Raw genomic sequence first — 22692 nt, 5'->3', positions numbered from 1 at the left:
TTCTCCCCAGCTCTTTCACTCATGACAGCACTTGGAATAGAGACCCTAAACTTCAAAGCTCACATCCAAGAGCCAAGTTAAAGGAAGACCCAAAGTCTGAAGGCCTGCTGCTGGCTCCTCAGTTAAAAGTTTCTAGCTGCACACCTGGAAAAAGTTCCTGCCACTGCACATTTCAATGCCAGAGCCTCCTATAGATAAGGTCCAACACCAAACTCCTTCTGACTCTTCCAGTGCTGAAGCACACAAGGGCATTTCACAAAGCGAATCCTTCTCCCCTTCCCTGCCATACACCTATTCATACCCACAGGTGCACACACACGGCACTCTTCCAACCTGTATCCCAGCACAGCATGGAACTGTTCTGTATCTCCTAAGGCCTGGAACGTGCAAACACTTTCAGCAACCTTGGAAGGACTAAGTTCACCCTGGGCAGCATATAATCCACCAGCTTTAACTAGTGCATCCTAAAGTACAACCGAGGGGCCTCCTGGTTCCTCCAGTGCCACGCAAACCCCCAGGACTGTGCTCCAGGAGAGTCCTGAGCAAACCCCAGTGAGTGACTCTGTTGTGTGCACTGACAGCCTTGCACAGAGGGACAAGATTCGCCACCACAAATCTCACCCTCTGCGGTGCAAGGGCTGCCTGCAGTGCTTACCTTGGGCTGTGCTCGGCGGGGGAACGCTACCTTCGGGTCAATCTGAAAGAGATGTGGGGAAGAACAGGTGAACATGCTTTTCCTGCCTATTTACAGGCACAGGGTTTCCTCCATGTGCACGGCTGTCTCTGCCCACGTGGCACCTTGCTAAAAACCCAAGGAATCTACCTGAGGTGCATAAAATTGAGCTGGCTGCAGACATCTTTCCCTCTTGCTAAGGTGTAGGCCAGGGAGACTACAAGTCCCAGCATGCAGCGGTCCATCTCTGGCTGAGCGCTGGCCAGACGCACTGAGAGCCCATCACATGCTGGGATTAACAGGCTGGGCTGCACCCTCCCACTCGGCCTGCCCCTGGGTGCCCTGCATCACCAGCCTCATGGTAAAAGTGCTTTCTTTTGCCTTTTTGCTCTTACCCTTCACCTTGCCTACAAGTACAGAGTTCATCTGGGTAACAGGACAGAGAAGAAGCAGTGCACAAATAGCCCAACATTTCGTCCCTTCAAACACAGGGCGAAGCCGTACAAGAGCAGACAGGATGGCACGAATTAACCCGAGGAGCCCCGGCTGCAGAGGCCGCGGCCGCGGGGAACGTGCTGCCCCTCTCCCCAGGCTGCGCCGCACACAAAGCCGCGATGCCTCCCTCCCTCCCTCCGCGGGCTGAGCCTCCATTGTGCCTGTTCAGCTTCCCTGTAAACCTGCTGCTGGCCGGAGCTGCCGGCCCCGCTCCGCCATCCAGGTGCCGCGCGTTCTGCTGGGCTCAGCACGGATGAGCCCATGCCTGCATTGGCCTCACACCTCCACCAGCACCACCACAAAAGCTGGGACAACACTAATGCAGCTGCAAGCCAAACACCCACAAAGCCTCCTCTCCTCCTCAGCCACCACCTCTTTCTTTATAGCCTATTTTTACAGCAACTCCTGAAAAGTTACATCACATCGGGGATGATCCAGACCTACAAATCAGCTTACAAAGACCTGTACTAAAGGCAGGTCTGGCTCATCCCTGCACTTGGACAGGCTGCAGCTGGGAGGGCAGCCTGGAGCATTGTCCCATCAGCCCGGCAGCTCCAACAGCCCAAAAGGAAGCTGTGTTTCTCCAGCTCCTCTCACTGCTTTGTTCAGCTTTCCAGCCTGGCTGCCCTCCCGTCCCGCATCCTTTCACTTGTCACACAGCCCCGGAGCTTGGCCCCCCTGTGCCCTTCCACCAGCTTCTCTCCCTGCCTTCCCCACCTCCATCCTGACTCACAGCTTACAACATAAATAAACTCAGCACGTAGGTAAACAGAGGCAAAAGTGAAGAGCACAAATAAACTCAAAAATAAACCTCCCTCCCCAAGCTCCAAGCGCCAGCAGATTAGCAAACCCTCTGGTGCCTCCCTGGGGCATCGGAACCGTCCAGTCCCTGCCCTCCCCTCCCCGCACACAACACACCCCCCCACTGCTTCCTGGCTAGTGCAGACACCCACAGCGAATTCTGAGGACAGGGGACGGCAGGAGACCAGGAGGTTGATGGCAGATAATAAGCAAAAACAATAATCTACTGTCTTTTACTTCTCAGCCAGTGTCATTCAGCTCCTGCCAATAAGATGCTTTCATACTCAGCAATGCTAAGCTCAGCCTCATTTTCTCATTACCCTGAGTGTGATCAACTGGGCAGAGATAACGTGTCCTCCTGGCTGGAGGGAGCAGGCAGTCATTTCACAAATTCTTCTGCACAACCAGCTATTGTTGCAGGTAGAGGGAGGCCGGGGTGCCCGACTGCGGGCGCAGCCCTGGGAACATGCGGAGGGGAGCGGGTTCAGTGCTGGATTCAAGTTACTCAAACTGGACTGCTCCTTGGTGGCTCGAGCCCTTCCTAATTAAAGCAAAAGCACTGGTACCTTATTCCCTCATTTCTAGTGTTAAAACAAATAGCTCTGGAGGAGTTGTGTTTCAGTGTCACCCACTGACGTAATGGATCCTTTTTACAAACCTAGATAGAAATCTGCTAAGAGTAAGAGCATTCAGAACTGCTCAGATTGTATCCAAAAAAACAAAACCCCAGATCAGGCTGCACTGAGTGGAAGTCACCTGAGCTCAAGCCACTTCCCCTTCACCCCACAAGGCTTTGGGGATGAGGAATACCACTGATGTCACAGGTGTACCAGCAGGCCAGCCAGGTCCTCAGTACAGCTCTTCAGGTCATGTGTAGCACCATTTCATAGCTCAGGTCACATAACTCCTGTGTTAACCCAGCTGGTATCAGTGTCCAAAAGCATGGGGAGGGCTGGGAAGGACCCAGGAGACCTCAGGACTGGGTTTCTTCGTTCATCACACCTCCACCACTACCTCTGCCCCGCGGGTCTGCGCTGTCTGGGAGCTGCGAATTGTTCCCTCCACCACAAAAGACAAACCCAGCAAAAACTCAGCAACGGCAACAAAGAAACGACGGGGAGACCCAGCACTGCCAAGTGCTCTTCCCAGAGCTTGTAAAGAAGCAGTTCAAGGCAGCAGCGAGCTGCAGCTTTACAAAGTCACGCAAATCTTTCACCTTGAGACTGTAAAGCCAATTCTCATACCAAGTATTTTCAAAAATAACCCTGTAGCCTGCTCCTATCTAGCTTACAGACAAAGAGGAGTCTGAAAAGGACAAGGTTTTCCCGAAGAATCAGGCCAACCACCCTTTCCAGGGTAGGAAGAATCACAAAACAATGAAGCAACAAGTTGAGCAGACACTGTCTATCAAATGCTGCTTGCCAGAAGACACCAAGCCTCAAGAGAAGGCTGTCCTTACAGGACAGCCTTTTCCTGAAAAGTTTCATAAAACTCTAAATTAAGATTCAGATGAGTTTCTGTCATTTAACCCACGACTCATGGCAGTGTCTTTCAGCTCAGCAGGGAAAAGGCATATGGAGGCTTCATGCACTACCACAAGACCAACCTCTTGTGAGCCAAAACTCCCCAAAACATCTGACACAGCTGAAAACCACGCTAAACAAAATTAAGAAGGAAGGGGGAAGAGGATCAAAGTTCCTAACAAAGGAAGGCCTTGGTAAAATTGCCCCCACTCTCCATGCCGCGCCGGCGGGCCGAGCGGAGCAGATGCAGCAGGGAATTTCAATGGCTGGCCGGTCCCCACGCGCCCTGCGCCATGAGGCCCTTCTGTTCTCCTGCAGAGCCCACCGTCCGCCCCTGCCCTGCCTTGCCCATCTCTCCACACCCTCGTTGGCCACACCGTGGCCTGCAGAGTGGCTTCACACAGGCAGCAGTAGTGGTTCAGGAAGAAAAATGGAGACAGTGTGTTTCACCTCACTCCTAGCCCCAAAACACTCTCAGGGTGAGTGCTACAACAGGCATCCATCACTGGCCTTTCCAAGATGGGTCTATGCCCACAGACTCACGACAGGACTAGCTGAGCAGACACTGTGTTTACACAGGCTAGTAAAAAAAAAAAAAAAAAGAGAAAAAAAGAAAGCCCTGGGCCCTCCTCAAAAGACTTTACTGTAATCTTCCCATAAAGCAAAACTCACTTTATATCACTACTGAAAGGAAGAGGGCTGGGAGTCCTGGGGACCCAGCCTCAGCCAGGAAGGCTGGGGTAGGTTTAACCGGGAGCTCCCGTGGGGAGGAAGGACCTGTGCACATCAAAGGGAGCGATCCAGGCAGTTAAACAGGAACAGACATAAATCTCACTGCAACTCATGCTGTAAACCCTAAGAAAGAGGGTCTCGCTCTCCCGCCCTCTCCCTCTGCCAAGATAAAGGCTAGAACGCCTGAGCCACGCGCTGCAGGAAATAAAGTTGTGCATTTGGACTCCTCGGCAGCCCATGCCCAGAGCCAGAACATCTCCCCTCACCGTGCCAGCCCATCACAGCCCCCACCGCCCCCCATCCCTACCCTCACCTTCACCCCAGGGCAGCAATAAGGAAAAGGAATTCAGGGGAGGGCAAGTCACTAAAACTAAAGAGAAGGGACCTCCCACTCAGACACCTCACCCCCACCCCTCCAAACAGCTTGCACATCTCCCAAACACCACAGATTCACAAGGCAGGACCCACCACGATACTCCACTAGCCCAGGGAGCCACCAAAACCTTTCTGCTGGCCCAGCCAGGCTTCTCATCAGACCCCACTTGCAGAGCGAGGGCTGGAGCCGCAGGCAGGCGCTCCAAGAGGCCGGTGGTGGCCCACATGGGCGGGCACTGGCCACACTCGGAGACAATAAAGTCCTGAACCTCCATGACCGTTACAAAAACTTCGCCTGGGGAAACCACAGGAGAGTCTCTGGGGTGCATGCACAGCACGAGGGCCCTCTGCCAAGGGGGGATGCACACGCCACCATGGCCGGGGAAGCAGGGCCTGGGTGCTGGGGAACAGCACCCCTGGGGAGGGAGCAGTGCTCGGCAGCACACGGAGCAAAAGGGCGGCTTCCCTCTCCCCAAACGCAGCCGCATCCGTTCCCCGGGGCAAATCCTTGCCTCAAACGCATTCAGGTGTCCCAGTTCCGAGAGGGCCACGGTCACTCCACCAGAGGGGCCTTACAACCGATGGGCAGGAAGAAAACCATCACCAGGATCCACAGATCTACACCAGGAATCAGCCCCGGGTCAACGGCGAGCCCGGTGCTTGGGCGGCAGCTCAGCTACCCGCCGGCAAGTAGGACAGAGAAGGGGACGATCGATCCGGATCAGGAATCAATAGTTTACAACCTCTAACTGGAAATCAAACACCGCAATCGACGGCTGCTCCGAGCACAGCCGCTCCGCCGGCAAATGCACCCCTGAGATGAGAGAAGTCATCTCACCGTCTTGGAGTCCAGTTCATGTCTGGATTGGGCCAGGACCTTGTCGACGCCAGCCTGGTCCATGAACGTGACGAACCCGAAGCCCCTGAGGCCCGCAGCCCAGGCAGGAGAGGGGATGCGGAGAGAAGAGAGAAAGTTGGTTAAAGTGGCGGCCGGGCCGCGGCGGGGGCGAAGGGAGGCGAGGGCCCGGCCTCTCACCTGGATCTCTTTGTCAGCGGGTCCCGCATCACCAGGCACTCCTTCACCTCGCCGAACTGGCTGAAGTACTCCCGCAAGCCCTCTGCAAGCACAGCGCCCACCGTGGGTGTCCCGGCCCGTCCCAGCCCCGCCGCACCCCCCCCGGCTCGGCCCCGGCCCCGCCACCCCCGGCCCCGGCGGCAGGTGCGGGGCCCCGCGGCGCTCACCTTGCGTGGTCTGCCAGCTCAGTCCCCCGATGAACATTTTGCTGCGGGAGGAAGGGGAGAGCCGTGAGCGGGGCCGCACCGGGGGGCCGCGGTGCCCCGCGGGGGTGGCGGCGGCGGGGCCGCGCGGGGAGGGGAGGGCGCGGATCGGCCATGTTGGCAGCGGCACCGCCGCCGCCGCCGCCGCGCCTGCCCGGGCCGGGCGGCCGGGGCCGGGGGAGGGGGCGGCCGCGGCCGGGGCCGGGGGGGGGCGGTGAGGGCGGTCGGCGGCAGCCGCCGCGGCGGTACCAGGGGTCGTGCGGGGAGTCCGGGGAGGCGAGGCCGGGCTGGCTGCCGTCTGTCTCCATTCGGACCTCTTCTCCCTGCGAGGAGCGGCGCCGCACTCCCGGGGCAGATGAGCGCTGGAAAAGGGGCCGGACGGACAGGCCATGCTGCCCCCTCCCCCGACCCCTCTCCGCCGGGCGGGGAGGGAGCGAGGGAGGAGGGCCCGGCGGGCACAACCTGCCCGGCTCCTCCCACCCCCGCCGGCCCGCCGGCCGCCCTACGCATAAAACCCGCCGGCGGCGCCGGGACTGAGCGCTGGGAGCCGCGCCCGCACCGCGCCGGAGGAGCGCGCTCGGTGCCGGGCTCGGCGGTGGGAGCAGCCCGGGAGCCCGCGGCCGCTTTGTCCCCGGCCGCGTCGCCCGCACCTGCCCCGGGGCGGCGGACAAAGGGCGGCGGAGCCAGGCCCGGCCCGCCGCGCTCGGGCTCACCGCGGCGGACCCCGGACACCCCGGCCCGGTTCCCCCCGGTGTTTCAGCGCTGCCGACCGGGCGCTGGCACCGGGCGGGTTAAAGCCGGAGCGGGGGCGGCTCGGGACCAGCTCCTGCCGAGGGCGCTTCCAGGTCGGGACCGGGGCTGCCCTCTCCCTGGGACCCTGGCCGGGCAGGAGGGAGCAGAGGCGCCTTCCCGGAGCCCTGGTGCCTTCGTGCGCCCTGGCAGCCCGCAGCGACCCTGCGGGGGTCAGGGGCTGCCCGGCCCCGCACGGCAGTGCCCAGGCTGCAGGACCCCGGGCAGAGCTGCTGCCGGGCACGGCGGAGCCCCGCAGCACCAGGTACGAACAGCCCGGCCGCTCTCCTCTGCCCGCGGCTCACCAGGAGGGGGGTCGGGCTGGCCTCCAAGGCACCGCGCAGTTTTCTTGCTCATTTAGGCTGACAGACAGACTCGTGCCGAGCTCTACTGCCACACAAGTTCATCCACATGCTGCTTCTGGAGCAGGTCTGTGTGCGCTGCCTCTGCTCTTGGGCAACCTGGCCTGCGTGGCTGGAGGAGCTCAGCGAGGAACAAATGAAATACCTGTAAAGCTAAAGTCAGAGAAGAGTTGTAACCTCTCCTGACTGCACCATGCATTGCTCTGGGAGAAAGTATTTGTTTGCATCTGTGGCATATTGGAACAGAGCAGTGCCCAAAACCTCCGGTGACAGTGCTATGAGCCCCTCTCATGGCAAGGGGTTATCACAAGGTCCCAGGCATGTGCCACTGTGCTGCCAAATACTCCCTGCAGGCATCTCTGCCTCCTTCCAGCACGAGTCTCTGTACCCTCTTACTGCCTAGAGTGGGGTATTGACAGCTTAGGTCAGTGCCATTCTCATTTGACCTTTCTTCCCCTTCTCTCATGACTGCTCTTCCACATGCCAATACACCTCATTTCCCTACTGGAGGGGAACCAGGACACCTCTGTTTTAACAATGCTTTGCAATAGTATCTTTCATTACATGGGCTCATCCTGAGGCTGCAACTCTTGAGTTAAATTCATCCTCTGCCCACTAGCTCTGCCAAACCACCATTCACCCACTCCATTTCCTGAGCTGGGTCAGTGACACCATCCTGTCTCCTGGCCCTGTGCTTGGGCACAGCAACACACTCAACACCAGAGACTTGGTAGCCGCCCCTGGGAACTGAGCTATACAGCATCCCAGCTCCTGCTGCCACTGGTCCAGGCTGAGCTGGTTCTCCAAAATAACCCACTCATCATTCCACAGGGCTGAAGTCACCACTTTGGGTGGAGGTGCCCTGAGGGGCAGCCGGGCTGGTGCAGCAGGAAAATATAAATAACAACGTGCAGAGGTGGTACTGCAGCTGGCAGTGATGGAAGGGCTGCACGGCCAGTGGAAGCAGTGGTGCTGAGGCAGCATCCCGGCCATCTCCTCTTGCATGTCCTGGGAAACCTGGACAAAGCTGGGCTGCCAGAAAGCTCTGCTGCTGCCTGCCACGCTGCCCAGGCTCACGGCTGCTGCGCTGCCTCCTGGCACCTGCTCTCTCCCATTTGGAGGGCAAATGCTCCAGAGGGGGAACTAATATTTTCAAGTCACCTGGCTCCATAAGGTTTTATGCTCCATAATTGTCCAGCCTAATCACACGACTAATACTAATTAAACACAAGAAAGAAACAAAAGAAACAAGAGCCCAGAGTTGGACACACTAAAGGATAACCTCTCTTGGTTTGCTACCAGTGCATTACTATAATTTTAAATGTGTGTTATTTCTAAGACAGTACAAATATAGCACTCTGAGGGACACAGTGTTAAAATGCCTCATTGTGTCTTCTTTTTTTTTTTGCATTATGTTTATTATTTTATTTGTTTTTTCTTTGCCAAAATAACATTGGGGAAAGGAGAACAGGATCAATGTGAGTTAACATCTGTGAACATCAGAGGAAAAAAATTGAGCCTTCAGGAGTATTTGGATGGAGGATGTGGTTGGACTTGCATCACTGGGAATGACACCATACCATGTAACTTATTCCGAGGTCGTTTCCAAAACATACACACAATATTTTGTATTTCTACCTTAGGACCCCAAAGTGCTTTGTAAGTACCAATTCGTTTATCTCTGTAACTCACAAGACAGTGGGTCTCGAAAAATCTGTTGATTAGTGACAGTAGGAAGCTTTCCTCACAGAGAAGTAAATATATAAAACGTTCCAGACCTTATGATTGGAAAGATGATCTGCCGAATATAAAATAATGCAGCATTGTATTCCTGGGGCTGCAGACAGACAGCTGTAGTGCCTCTGTGGCTGCTGCTGAGAGGTTGCCAAACACCAGCGAGATTAACAAAACTGCTCAGTTTTCTTGCTGCTATTCAGTGTCTCGTGTGTGGTAGAGTGACACTATCAAAATCATGTCCACTTCCTGCTGAGGAGGATGATTGGCAAAGCTCTGCCCAGCACCAGTGGCAGACACTGGAGTTATTCATGGAGAGAGGGAGGTTCCAAAAAGTGGAGGTTAGGGGAGGGGCAGGGCAGCAGCCCCCTCCTTTCCTCCCTCATCATATAAGGCTTAAGGAGAGATTGTGTCTTGGAGACCTGTCTGTAACCAGGAGGTTTTGGCAGACAGGTACTAGGACAAGTTTTGATTTTCATTTAGTTTGGACAGTTGATAAACAATTCTGAACTGGAATTCAAATCATTTTTGTAATACTTGCATTACAATGCTGACCATGCAAACCTGGAAGATATTAACTGTGGCTCTGTAGGCAGCCTGGGGGCAATGCCAAGCTCTGGCAGTGGCTTCCGGTGGTGCTTGCGCCTATTTTGGGAGGGATGCTGACCCTCTGGAAAGGCTGATGGCAAAGCACAAGGAAGCCAGGAGTGTCTACCTCGAGGGGAACCCATTGCTCTGCCACGTCCTGCCTGGCAGGAGCTGGCCTGGGGCAAGAGTCAGGCACACAGGGGAAGAGGAGCTATTTAGAGAAATTTAATTGTTTAGATTCCACTCAGGTGGGGGGGGAGAGACAGAGTCAGCAACAGGAAGAGAGGAATGACTACAAAAGCACCAAGGGTTTCTTTACTTCATGTAGGAAACCTCACAGAGCAAGATTCACAGAGGGAAAGCCAGCTACGTGGTGCAGAGCATTGAGAACAGGGTGGGAAGTAACACAGGAGAGGAACAGGGCTGCATGCAAGAGAAACGTAGGTGTGGGTGAATAAAGTGCAGGAGAAACGGGAGTAGGAAGAGTAAATAAAGACAACCAGGATAACTGGAAGAAAGGAGTGAGGGAGGGGAGAGAAGGAGACCACCCCAATTACCACAAAACAGCAAGAGGGATTGGAGCCTCAGAGAAAAAAAAGGGTAAAGAAGTCTGCAAGGGATGGAAAATAAAACATCAAGAGAACTTGCAGCGTAGTGAATTCAGCATAGGGATTCAGCATAAAACAGCAAAAAAGGAGAGGTCTCTGAAGGACAGTAGGAGATCGCAAGCTTCCACCCGCTGCCCTGGAAATGATGGCTAAGGGAAAAATCAGAGAGCCCTTCCTGCTATTCTCCCTCTCTCCAAGCTCTAAAAACTACTACACGGTGTCTAGTCTCCATGATCCTGTCTAAATCAGTCCAGCAAATGAGGGAGGAAGCCTCGACTGCCCAACTCCAGCACCGGGGCTGCTCCGTGCACCGAGAGCATCCAGCACAGCAACAGCCCAGCCCCAGGTGCCACCTCCCTGCAGCAGCCTGGAAAGGATCTCCCCTCTCCAAAGAGGAGCTGCAAACATTTTCACTTCTCTTAACACTCCAAAGATTGCATACAAAGTGACAGAAAGCAACAACAAATTTGAAAAATGAGACCTCTCTCCTCTAAGGTGCCCTGAAGCTCCACCTTCCCTCTAAACTTTTAATTGCCATTTGTCCCAGACTTCCATCAGTCACTGCTTTCTGCTGCGTCCTTGCTCCTACCTAAACCCCTTCCCGGTCCTCACTCCAGCAACCCATGGAAAGGGGACCTTTCTCAGAGCAGCCACTGTTAAGAGGCTCTTCCCCAGCCCAGAAGCAGAACATTGCCTCCCGCTCTTCCCCTCCTCGCTGGGAAGCTCAGAGCTTCCCATGGTGGGATACAGAGGGACCCATTTCCCTGCCATTAGAGAACAGAGATGAGAAGAGGTGCAACCAAAATCCTGCCAGACGTGCCAGGCTGTTTTAAAGAAGACTGATTAAATTGTTCCTTGTGCTCACTGAAGGTAAGGCAATTAGCTCAGTTGGCACAGAAGGAGATATCAGATATTAGAAGTAGCAACTATAAAGATGGCTAAAGATGGGGGAGATCAGGCAGGAAGGCCAATGAATCCCCATCCATGAAGATTTTTAAGATCAAATTAAGCAAATATCAGTTTGGTTATCACATTCTCCTTTTTATTCCTTGCACGTTACAGAGGTGACCTCTTGGCACCACTTTGAATCCCCAGTTTGCACAGTTTGCACAGTTTGCACATGAGGTGAAATGACAGAAAGAATTTGGAGTAAAGGAGGCAAAAGTGAGGGCTTGTCTGATGGAAAGGGGAGTTGTGAGTGTGTTCCAATGCACAGATGGGGGCTGGTGAATAGGAATAACAGAGGAATTTAAAGGCCATGGTCCACAGCCACATGTCAGGGCAAGTAACAGTGCAGCACAGGGCTGAGCTGCACCAAACACCACCAGGACCGGAGAAGAGGTCTGGGAATGAGTCGGGTGAATAGGGGTAACAGAGGAAGGTCTGGGTCAGGTTTGAGAGCACCAGCCAGTGCAATGGCTGCCAGATACCTTAGACAAAAGGGTTTTCGGTATTAACATGTTTTAAAAGTATTAAAGTTCTGAATTAAAAATAAAATCCTGTGTCCTGGGGGGGGGGGTAACTCCCAGCACTCCACCACAGCCAACACAGCTTTTCCAGTCTAATCTGCTGGGCCTTCAGCACCAGCTCAGCAGGCAGGGCCCAGTGATGCTGCACTATCCGTGGATCTGCACATCTTCTGCAGGTCTGATGCATGTGTGAATTATTAATCTGGGGCTGAAGTCAGCACCATGTCAAGGACCTCTAAAATCTGCCTTAAAGAAGGCAGAGTCCAAGGGAATAGGGGAACAAGGGGAGAACAGGGCTCAGAGGAAGGAAGACTGGATTCCCTGCTGAGATGTTTGCAGGAGGCAGAAAATCTGGGTCCTGGCACTGTCCCAGAGCAGCACTAGAAGGCAGAGACACGCACAGGAGCAGACAGAGAACTTTTGGCTCAACACATGAACAGGAGCTAAGCAAGCAGAAGTTTCTTCATCCCTTCTCTGTCAGGACATAATCGATTTCCTACCTCTGCTATAACAGTTCCACTGGCTTTTAGCTCTCCCATTTCTTCAAGACTTATTTTCTAATCTAAGCTGATGGGACTTTTGCTCCACAAATCCCAACAGCACTTCTCAGAGGATGATATTATAGTATTCTGGTACTATGGTGGTGTAAAGTAATTGGGACTAAGTAACTGTGAAACTTAACAGTACAACATTGAGAAGGTCTGCAGATTACTTGGAGGAATGAACAGAAAAGAGCATCTTTAAAATCCAGGGTGCATCCTGGAGCTCCTGAGATGGGAAAAGTTCAGACCAAGGCAAGTGCACAGGACAGAAATACACACTGTAAATCTTCCTAAGCAGCTCAGCCTGTCCTGGTTCCTCAAGGTTTTGCCAAGGTATTTTGTTTGTACTTGTCACATGACTTAAATCAGGCATCACATCCTAATCAAGAGGGACACCAGTGTCTTCCCAGGCAAAGCTCCCATCCTCAGATTGCAGGAGCGGCTTAGCTGCCCTGTGCACGTAACTCCTGCCTGAGCCTCTTCCTCGCTGAAGGGGAAGGGAGGTGAGAGGCTGCCAGGGACCAGGGGCACTTGGACATCTCTGGTCGTTCTTCTGTTTGCTGTAGAACAGTCTACAGCAAGGCACAAACTGGCCCGGTGTGTGTTGTACTCAGAGCTGCTTTTCTACAGCAGAACAGACTCTCGGGGCCAGGAGTGGTGTCCTCCAGAGAGAGGGCTTCCCCCACCCCAGAGCACAACATCCTCTCTCACTCCTACAGGCTCCTGATCCTCCCAGGCTAGGGATTATGGAATGGGATGGCTGTTACTAAACACTCCAGTTTCAGCAACCTTCACCAGCTTTTAAATGTGTTGAGTTTGGAACTGGAAAAGGCTCAGAATCTGTCCTTTGGTCCCAAGACACAGCGATTGCCCCTGCCCACACACCCAGTGAGCTGACCTCTAACAGAAGACAAGCTCTGATTCTGCACTGCTCATAGTCTAGTGGGAAATACTTTGCTCCTGCTGCTACTTGTCCATTCTTGCCCATCTTTTTCTCACTTTTCACAGCCTTTAAGCATTTATCTTTTCACGCCTTTGCCTGCTCTGGATTTCCCTCAAGGCTGATTCTGCTACATTAGGGTCCTTGTGCCATTTTCTTTTATCTTTTTTTTTGTCTCAGGTAGAATTTTCCCCACCTACCTCATGCCCATGCAGTTCCATGAGCTGAAGTAAACTGAGTCACTGACCCTTTTCCCACTAGGAGCAAGAAGTGATTCACAAACTATATTCCTCAGAGCTCCCAGCTGGCTCGTGGCCAAGGCAGTGCAACAGCTCAGGACTAGCTCCCAAAGTAGCTGTCCAAGGCATTATTTAGCTCAGGGCTGAGACACAGGCAACATGGAGATACTCTGACAAAAGCAGGGAGAGGGAGGAGCAGCAGGAAACCTCTCTCACGGTGGAATGTTACTAAAAGTAGGAGTGAAACAGTAACCTCTATAATCCAACGTTTCTCTCAGATACACGTATCAAAATGGGGAATAGTAACATTAAAAAACACGCTCAAGATTCCTACAAATATTTAATTAAATGTGTTTAAGATTTTAGTTCCATCTGCCTGCCATACTTCTGATTTATCAATGAGCAGGTCTACTCCCCTGTTTGCAGGAATGATTGGTGCCTTTCTGGAGACACCAGAAGAGAGGACTCTCACAAGTTACACGTGAAATAGAGGGATCACACTCTGGCTTAAGACATCCTGACTCACTGGACTTGTAATCTGATTATACGGGTGTTTTTGGAAGCCCTGTGCAGTATGTCCTGCCGTGCTCCAGCCTTTCCCCTCTGGGGGTCACCACATTTGCCACTTCACAGACACCCCTGGGGTTTGGAAACTGCCCACTCGTGACAGATGGGAACAGGGAGGCATCTTCCAAAACTTCCCACTGATTTTAAATATTTGAGTCAAAGAGCTGGAGATGCAGTAAACATTCCTCATTCCAAAGAAGGCCTGGGGAAGCTCTCAGCACACAGCATTTTTGGCAAAACAAGCTTGTGGTGTCTCAAGGTGTGCACCCAAGATCTGTGTGTGCACCCAAGACCTGTGTTTATTTGTAGTGGCACAGGTGACTAGTCAAAAATTTAATGCTCAGGTAATTTATACCTTCTCTATGTTTTTAGCTGCAATAGCATCTTGGCTTCTGTTTACTGGCACTCTGTTGGACATCCACAAAGCTGGTAAAAGTGTTTTTCTATCTCAAATGTTGTGATGTTCCTGTAAGAGAAAGTTTTGGGGGAAAAAAACCAAAAAAACAACAAAACCCCCTCAAAGTTTGTGATTTAAAACAAATCACATTTTGGAGGGTAAATCTAAAAGAGCCTCTCTGGTCTTTGAAGAAACGTGGGAATAAAAAAGGCATTTGCTGGGAGAGCAGCTCTGAGGCCAAACAAGTTTTTGAAGTAGGAAAGCTGCTCTTATACACTTCTGCTGTCAGGCAAACTGTGCTCAAGTGTGCTGGTCATTCTGGAGCCTTGAAAGCAATGCAGTGTCTGGTAAATTCATTCCCAGATGCTGGGGGAACAAGGGATTGTGGGAGGCAGTGTAAGATGGGGAGGGATTTACTGCAGAACAGAGAAAAAGCAAATCAATAAAAGTTTGTTCAGCCTTCCTTCCCTTTTGCTTTTTTTTTAGTGAGGCTGTAGCAGGAAAAATTTTGAGATTTTTATGCTTGTGTTGCTTTAAGCACAGGAATGCTGGAAACGGAGGTATTTGATACCTTTGCTGCTAATTACAGTGCAAGCTCCCAGTGTCCTGACAATGCCCTTGTCCCTGACCTGGAGGGGCCTCACTGTCTCAGGGTCAGCTGTAATTTAGTTTTAGGTCAGACCTGGGACTCTCCTGTCAAACTAACTGCACTTTGTTTTGAAGTAGAAACCATTTACTAGCAAGTCTGAGACCATCAAACTCATTTCACTAACAAGAAACAGGAACAAAGAGCAGAGCCCCAGAGAGGAAGGTCAGTGTTGGACACGGGAGAGCTCAGCTGCCTCACGAAGGCAGGGGCCGTTCTCCCACTGAGCCCCACAACCCCTTGAGCCCAGATCTTCTGCTCTCTTCAATTAAGCTTGTTTATTACAGAAAAGCCTAGGGACCAACTAAGCTGTGCCAGGCCCAGGCCCCAAACAGGCAAAAAGCACTGGCAGCCCCCACCTTAGAGTGCTACTACACAGTTGCTGCATTTCGCAGGAGGCTCAAGAAGAGTGAGCTCTTCAGTAAAGCTTTTGAGTTGTTTGTGCTGCTCCAACCTCTTCTCACAGATTGGCTGGGTGATTTGGGCCAAGAAAATTCTGTTTTACTACTTGAAAACCGAGGTTTTTCTTCCCTACCTCAAAGAAACCCCCAAAAACCAAAGACGCTTCGAGATCTTCAGAAAGAACATGTTGCAGAAAATAACTCAAAGCTGTAAAGGGAAATACTTTTTAACTTCCTCCAAATAATCAGCACTCCCTAACTCACAGGGAATGAAGTTTTTTTTTCAAACCAACAGATTTTGATCTCATCTTCTTCCCCCTCTCCACACTGATGGACAGAGATTCCACTGTCATGGTGCCACACGGTGTTACCTGAAATTAACTTGTCACCTAATGAATGGTTCTGTACAATTTGTGGGTCAGCATGAGCACCTCGTGCATTTTGCATCTTGTCAGAGTCCCTGCTCTTTTGCAGTTATGTAGACATAGGACTGGGTTTTCTAGGGGAAAACCTATTCACAGCAAAATTTTTTTTTCAACTCTGCACATCATTGCAACAAGAGGCCAACTTGCACTTACAGGAAAAAAGCTGGATGAAAAATGGGTGCCAATTTACTAAATAGCAAAAGTCTCTTGACATCAAAGGAGCGTTCCATGAACGAGACAGACAAGTATAGACCCAAACTTGCTCTTTGGGAACAGTAAAACACATTCAGCTCTAGTTGTTGGCCAGAGCTGGGGTTTGGTGCTAAGATGTGAGAGACCACAGCCATAGCAAGGAACAGGACTGCTAAGAGATATTAAAATCTTTCTGTCATGACAGTTGACTAGAAGATTGCAACACACCCTGAGGTGTGTTAACACTTGTTCCCTGCCACGCTGGACAGCTGCAAGGCAGTGTGGTAGGAAGAATTACCAGCCCTACAGACTCTCAGAGGAGTTTAAAATGTAATACCCTCATTGTCAGACACCACAGGTCCCTAACTACCTGCAAACCCAAACCGCTCCTCTCAGCATTGGTGCCTCTGCAAATATCAAACCAGCTTCCAAGGGCTCATTTCAATTGCCAGAGCTCTTTGTGGGACAGGTCCCAGCTACTCAAGAGCTGGATACCTCCTCCGTGGCTCCCTGAGAAACCCACATGTTCCGGGAGCGATGCAATTGCCATGTACCAGAACAAGGCTCTGGAGCAGAGCAGATAGCTTCCTTGGCAGCTGGCCTGCAGTGCTGGAGCTCGCTCCCAGGAGAGATTAGAGGGAGTAAAAACCTCACTGCCATCAGAGCAAAGCGCTCAACCTGCTTCTACCAGAGATTTCTCACAAGAGCGAAAATATCCAAAAGTGTCTCTACAAATAGTGTCTCTGCAGGAACAGAGAAAAGATAACCCAGTTAATGTCATGCACACAGCTTTGCCACCAGATCAGGTAACACTGATCAGTAAAGCACAGGCAGAAGCTCTGAGCAGAGCCTGTTTTACACCTGGAAGATTACCTGACTAACATCTGGACAGAGAACTGCCTCCCTACTTAAAGCCACCCAAACCCCAGACTGCAGCTGCAAAGCTTTCAAGTAAGGTTTTTAAATTTGGAAGTTGAATAGCATGAAATGTATTCTATTCCCCAGATGACCTTATCCAAGCTCATTTTCAAGGCACAATAGAAGACATAGCTACCCTTGGGTTCCCAGGTAGTGCAATTTATACCCTGAGGCAGATGAAAGTACAAACTACTTGGACTCAGACTTTGTGTGCTTTTGGACTCCCCTGTTACTTCAGGTGTCACCATATCTGCATAACCCCTACAGCAAAGAGAAAAGGAGAGTTTTCACTCATTTCAAGGAAGGTTGAGCTCTGCCCATAGACAAGGTCATTTTCTGTCTGCACACAGAGGACTCCACCCAGAGGAGTTGTTTCCCAAGGGCAGAGCAGAGCTCCTTTGGAGACAGCTCCCAAGGCTGGAGCTCCTGCAGGGCACGATGCAGGCTCACCCCCAGCCCAGCAGGCTCCTGGGAACAGGGCCATAATGACCATGGACTGCCCAGTCAACCATACAAAGGTCATCTCCCATCCTCTGCTCCACTGCTACCAAGGAGGGGCTGTGCAAGGTGGAGCACGGAGCTCTGGGCAGGGCTGTGCGGGTGGCAGCCCAGCCTGGGAACTCAGGAGCAGCAAGGAAGGAGAGGATGCTGGAGTGGAAGTGATTTGAATTAGAACAAACTGGCTGCTGAATAGAAGCTTTTATTCCAGCATGGAGAAGGCTTTGTTAGTCAAGCACATGTGATGCACAAAAGCCTCCACTTGAATTCATTGAGTTTTAATTGGTTCTCAGGTGGGGGAGGAGATGGGTGTTAGGAATTAGGGATTCCTTAAAGAGGCAATATCATTAAATCTTAACGCCTCTTCCCTCTCACCCCCGGCTTCGGCTTAGGAGTCTGGCCTCATTCAATTGTCTCATGTTAGAGAATCAGAAAAACTGAGGGAGAGAAAGGGTGGGAGGGGGAGTCACTAATAAAGCCTAAAGGGAGATCAATGAACTAGGAGGGTGAGGGGCAGGAGGAAGACAAAAAAGAAAGAGGCTGCTTGGGAGAGGAGGGAGGTCACACGCAGGCAGGGAAGGCAGGAGAACCTCAAAGGGATGAGGGAAAGAGAATGATGCCATTTGAGTTGGCACTTTCTTTTCTCCCTGCATTCCTTCTTTTATTGAACACTTAAAACTTCCCTTGGAGATCCTCTAGCTTGGCTCTGTGAGCCTGTGCTCCAAAATAACAGATCACCAGAAGGAAGGAAGCAAATCCTGGGATGGGTATGGAGGGCATGTGCATGGGGAATAATGGTGGTGAGAGAAACCCGCTTGGAAGTACCTCACAGGAGCTGCTGCTTGTTTTGCCAGACACAGCACGTTTCAGACAGAAGTTTTGTTACTAAGAGTCTGCCACAGACATAGCTGAAACAAGGTCCTTGCGAGTGAACAAGAGAGGGAGTCATTGGGAGCTAAGGAGATTTCCCAGTCAGCGTTGTAGGAGGTTCAGCACCCTGCCCAGTGACCCTGGGTACCTGTGAGCCAGACCCTGACAGACAACTGCTCCACTGTGATGTGGAACACACATCTCACAAATGTACAATCCAGTACATCACAAGAGAATGAATTAACATTGGTTTAACTACTACATTTGGAATTTAGATAGGTAAGTGAATGACATACCAAACACACTGCCAGCAAACACCAACTCGAATGCATTTTCTCTGGAGTTCCTGACAGAAGAACACTGCTTCTATATTTAAGCCAGACAGTTTATCCTGCACAAAGCCACACACAGCAGATATTCTTTACAGGAAGCACTGCCTACTGTTTCATTATAATTCTTCATTACAAAATTAGACTGCACAATCTCTGCTTGTAGACACCATGGCACTAATCTCCCCCAAAACAGGGGCAGTGCAACTGATTACTGCACAGACTCAAACAGGAGGTCTCTGACTTCTGTGTGAGGACAGTGTGGGATGCTGCAAACAGCATTCCCATGATGGCTTCTCTCTGAGAGACTGTCTGATCAGAGTCACCTACTGTGGTGTGAAATCTGAAGGAAACACAAGATCCTCCACTGACACAGCTGTGTACAGGGTAGCTCTCACACACGTGGGTTATTCATGTATTTCAGAGCGCAAGAAAAAAAAAAAGAGATTGGTGTATTTCCCCACTGAAAGTGTCATAGGACCCAGTTTTCCAAACCTCCTCTTTGAAATAGGAGCCTAAGTGTCATTTAGAAGTGACATATAGACTGCAATCTCATTTGGTCCTTAACTCCAGCTAAAAGCAGACGTGGTCTCCACCTGGCAAAGGCATTTGTGAGCAGTGGGCCGCGACAGTGCCTGGCACCAGCTACAGAGAAAGCATTTAACCACACATGGAGAAGAGATAACACCACTTGCCTTGATTCCTAATACTGCAAAGTCTACACACAGATTCTGCCAAGCTGCCCACTGTCACCACTTGACCAGTGACAGGAACAGCAGGGCTTTCCTCCAACAAGGGAGTCTCCCTTGGAGAGCTCACATGGGAAAACATAAACAAAGAGCCCCTCAAATCCTATTAGGGAGACACTCTTTTCCCTTTCCAAGCAATGTTTATTGTGTGCTTCAGCTTATGTCTTCTCACAGTGCACCTGCATTACAGGTAGTATACACATTGCACACAGATTTATTTAATTTTCTATCTTAAGAGTTTTAAATAATCCACAGGCATAATTTCAAATTACATCTGACTCACTTGAGGCAACCAGCTGCTCTTCATCATCAACGGTAACATTTGTGGGTTCATCTTATTGTGCACAGTTCTAAACACGATCCCTGCCCTGCCAGAAAGTCACATCCCTCTGCACAGGACTAAGCAACTGCACTGTTTCCTACAACCCTGCATTCCATGTTAGAGATAGAACAACTGTGTCTATCTTCCCAGTAACAAAATGTAGGAAAAGGCTGTCGTAATAAGGATGGGCAAGGTCATGCCTCCAACACTGTTCCTTGTATTTATCCTAGACTTGTTGCCCTGGATGCATTTGCCCTCCTCCCAGTAGTTTGCTAGTAACAGGCTTTCCTGTAATTGTTTCTTTCTCTTTCAGATATGTTCAGTTTATACTTCAGTGCTGGAGTATTAGTTTTCCCAATTCCAGCTTGTTTCTCAACAGTCCCCTATTTTGTAGCTTCCAACAGGATCAGACCATTTGTGCCTTTGGAAAGAAAAATAATTGGGGGGGAAAAAAAACCCTCTCAGTATGCTCAAATATCTTGTTGCTCTCCTATGGTTTTCAGTGGATGGCTTTGGTGGTTGGGATCCTCTTGCAACATTTTTCCTAGCAAGTCCCATTTCCGCAACCTCTTGGTATGCGACAGCAGGCACTTCTGAACTGCTTCACCACACAAGCCACAGATTTGTCTGTCACAAACAGTGTCAGTTATCACAGCATCAAATTTGCTGTGTGCAGCAGGTCTCCAAGACTGCCATGAATTGAAAATTGTTTTGCTACCTCTTCTCAATGCCTGACGGAACAGGTATCTCAGCAATCAGCAGTGGCTTTGGGGCAAAGTGTGACTGACACATCTGCAGCAGCTATCCAGTTAATTTTATTCCTGGCCTGTTTCGTTACATTAAACCTCACGATGCTCACCATATTTCCTCCTTTCCCAGCAGCAGAGATAGCAAACCCATCCTTTCAGCTCCAGAAGCAGTTTAGCTACGGCTGCTCCACCGATTAGACTGGCTTCACCTCACAGGTCCTCCTGCATCCACGAGATTGCCTCTTGCTTTGTGACTACTAAAATCACAAAATGAAGCCAATCCTAAGCAAAACTCAGCCCTAACAAGAGATCACTGACAGTTTCAACAGGACCACAACAGATTTATCCTGTGCCAAGCTAGTGGTCAGGCACAAGATTTTACTTTCTGTGAAGGGGCAGATTTGTGTGGCTGCTGACACAGTTTCAAGAACTATAATACGAAGACCACCTACAGCACAGCTCTGGTCAGAGTAATCATACAGAAACATGCCCTACCCTCCTCGGAAATCACTTGTTTCTGCTCCAATGAAGAAGCCCTTGCAAGGACGCTGGGAACACCCATCCTTTGCTCTGTCAATGGCCACATCAGCATCCTGTGCTGAGCCCAAGGGTTTCCTGCAGATTGCAGCTTCCCATTCTGCTTCATCTGAAGCTGCAGCCCCCAGGCAGTTTCCACACACAAGCTCCTGCTCCAGCCCATGCCAGGCAGTAGTACCTGCAGGATCAGCCATCAGAGCACTCACAGCTTCTCCGGGCCCAAAGGCCACATCCAAATTTGTGTGGGAGGAGGCCAGAGCTGCACTGGAGCCAGGTTCTCCGTGTTACAGACAGAATGAGGCTAGGATGACTAATGAGAGAAGCCAGCGCTGCGGAAGCTTTCCAGCCCAGTGCCCTCACAGGTGGTAGCATTTGCACATTTATCAGTGTAATATTGCACACTCACTGTTCCTTAAATTTGCACAAACTCGCACCTCCATGGGCCCGCTGGCCAGTGGACCTTGCTTGGAAAGTTCTTTACAAATGCACAGTCACTACTGATAACCACACACAAGTTCCTACTGGGAACTTCAAGGGAGAGCTCTGCACTTCAGTAGGTTCACTCATTGTATCTAAACATGTTATTTCTCTGAATGATACCAGTGCTCTGTCTCCTGTGTTTTGACAGGTAAGTAGATGAGGGGCACTGTGGCTTTAAGAAGGTCATTTCCACTGTCCTGCCGCTGTAATTAGCCTGCTAAAGAAAGGGCAGAGGCTGGAAATTGGATTGAGCAAACCAGGCTTTAGCCGCAGGATGAAGGCAGAGCCCCAGGATTGTTATGTTAATCACCTGAGCTCAGCAGTCCCTGCCCTTCAAACCCAGCACAAACCCAGCACAAACCCAGGACCCCTCTGCAGAGCAAACCCAGCCTGGCTTAGGCTCCAGCTGCCCCAGGACATCTCCCTCCACCTCCTGGGATGCAGGGGCCACCCCTGTAGACAGACCTGGCGGCACTCGGAGGGGATCCTGTGCCTGGCCACAGCCTCAGCCCGTGGTCATACAGCTCCTCTGATCCAGAGCGCCAGGACACAGCTGCCAGTGGGGCGAAGACTAAATGGGGGTCACGGGTGACTCCACGAGCTGATGGGCCGGGGCTGCTTTACACCAGCTGAGGATCCAGCCCCGGCTGTGCTGAGTCAAAAGCATGTCTGAAAGCACAGATTGCTCACTGCTATTTCACCGATGAAAAATAGCATTAAGAACAATAGGCCAGATTCGTACCCAGCACAATAACGGCTGTAGGCAGCGGGCGGGTTCGGGTGGGTGCCACCCCTCTGCAGAGACAGCACAAGCACCCCAGGTCCCTGGGCTGGCAGTCCAATGTCTTCAGCACCAGAGCCACCCCAAGTTAATTCCAAGGGCAAGTCCCAGGGGTACAACCTCTGGCCTGCCCCTGAACTGTCTTCAGGAGTGCAGCCACACTCTGTGCCAGAGCTGTCACCTGCACCAGACACTGGTGTCACCTCATCAAGAGGCACTGCACAAGCCAGCAGCTTGGCCCAAGGTGCCCTGTGTGCTGTAGGGACATGTTTGTGGCACAGCCAGTGAGAGCTGGCCACGAATCACTCTCAGTCACAGCCAGCTGCCTGCTGCCTCCTGTTTTGTCCTCACCACCTCTCCCCTCCACAGGACACAAGGCTGGGGTTTACCTCACTGCACTTTACTAGCTTGTATCCCCTGGAAACGTGCCTTTCTGTCTCCTGTCTGCTCAGGAACTTTGGGCTAACAGCCCTCACCACCACCACCACCCACCCTCTTTTTAAGGCAGCGACCCAAGCTGGCCATTGTCCCCTCCTTGCTGCCCCCATTTTCTTAGGGCGAGCTCACGCCTCTCCCCCGCGTCGGGCCAGCTGGGGCTCCGCGTTACCTCCCTTGTTCTTTGGCACATTTTTTCACTGCACCCCATTGCTGCTGGGGAGGGGGAGGGAGAGGAGGAGGATGGG

General features: G+C 51.6%; 1 protein-coding gene across 6 annotated transcripts in view; it reads right to left on the bottom strand.

Annotated features, from left to right (window-relative positions):
• The window catches only part of MSI1 (musashi RNA binding protein 1), a 75987-nt gene that overhangs the window by 25204 nt on the left and 28091 nt on the right, over window positions 1–22692 (bottom strand). For 3 of the 6 annotated variants that reach the window (XM_017814367.1, XM_017814366.1, XM_017814368.1), the window contains exons 1-4: window positions 6127–6387; window positions 5842–5882; window positions 5438–5717; window positions 656–697 (exon numbers count right to left, since the gene is read on the bottom strand). In XM_017814367.1, coding sequence (XP_017669856.1) covers window positions 656–697; window positions 5438–5717; window positions 5842–5882; window positions 6127–6387 — 624 coding nt within the window. Of the gene's footprint in view, window positions 1–655; window positions 698–5437; window positions 5718–5841; window positions 5883–6126; window positions 6388–22692 lie in introns of those variants that run through there. The other 3 variants (XM_017814369.1, XM_017814370.1, XM_017814371.1) reach the window with 2 other exon arrangements.

Source organism: Lepidothrix coronata, unplaced genomic scaffold (genome assembly GCF_001604755.1).
Source record: "Lepidothrix coronata isolate B3197 unplaced genomic scaffold, Lepidothrix_coronata-1.0 Scaffold44, whole genome shotgun sequence".
Taxonomy (NCBI): Eukaryota; Metazoa; Chordata; class Aves; order Passeriformes; family Pipridae; genus Lepidothrix; species Lepidothrix coronata.
Note: the sequence above shows the minus strand (reverse complement) of the source record. Positions and strands in the feature narration are given on the sequence as shown.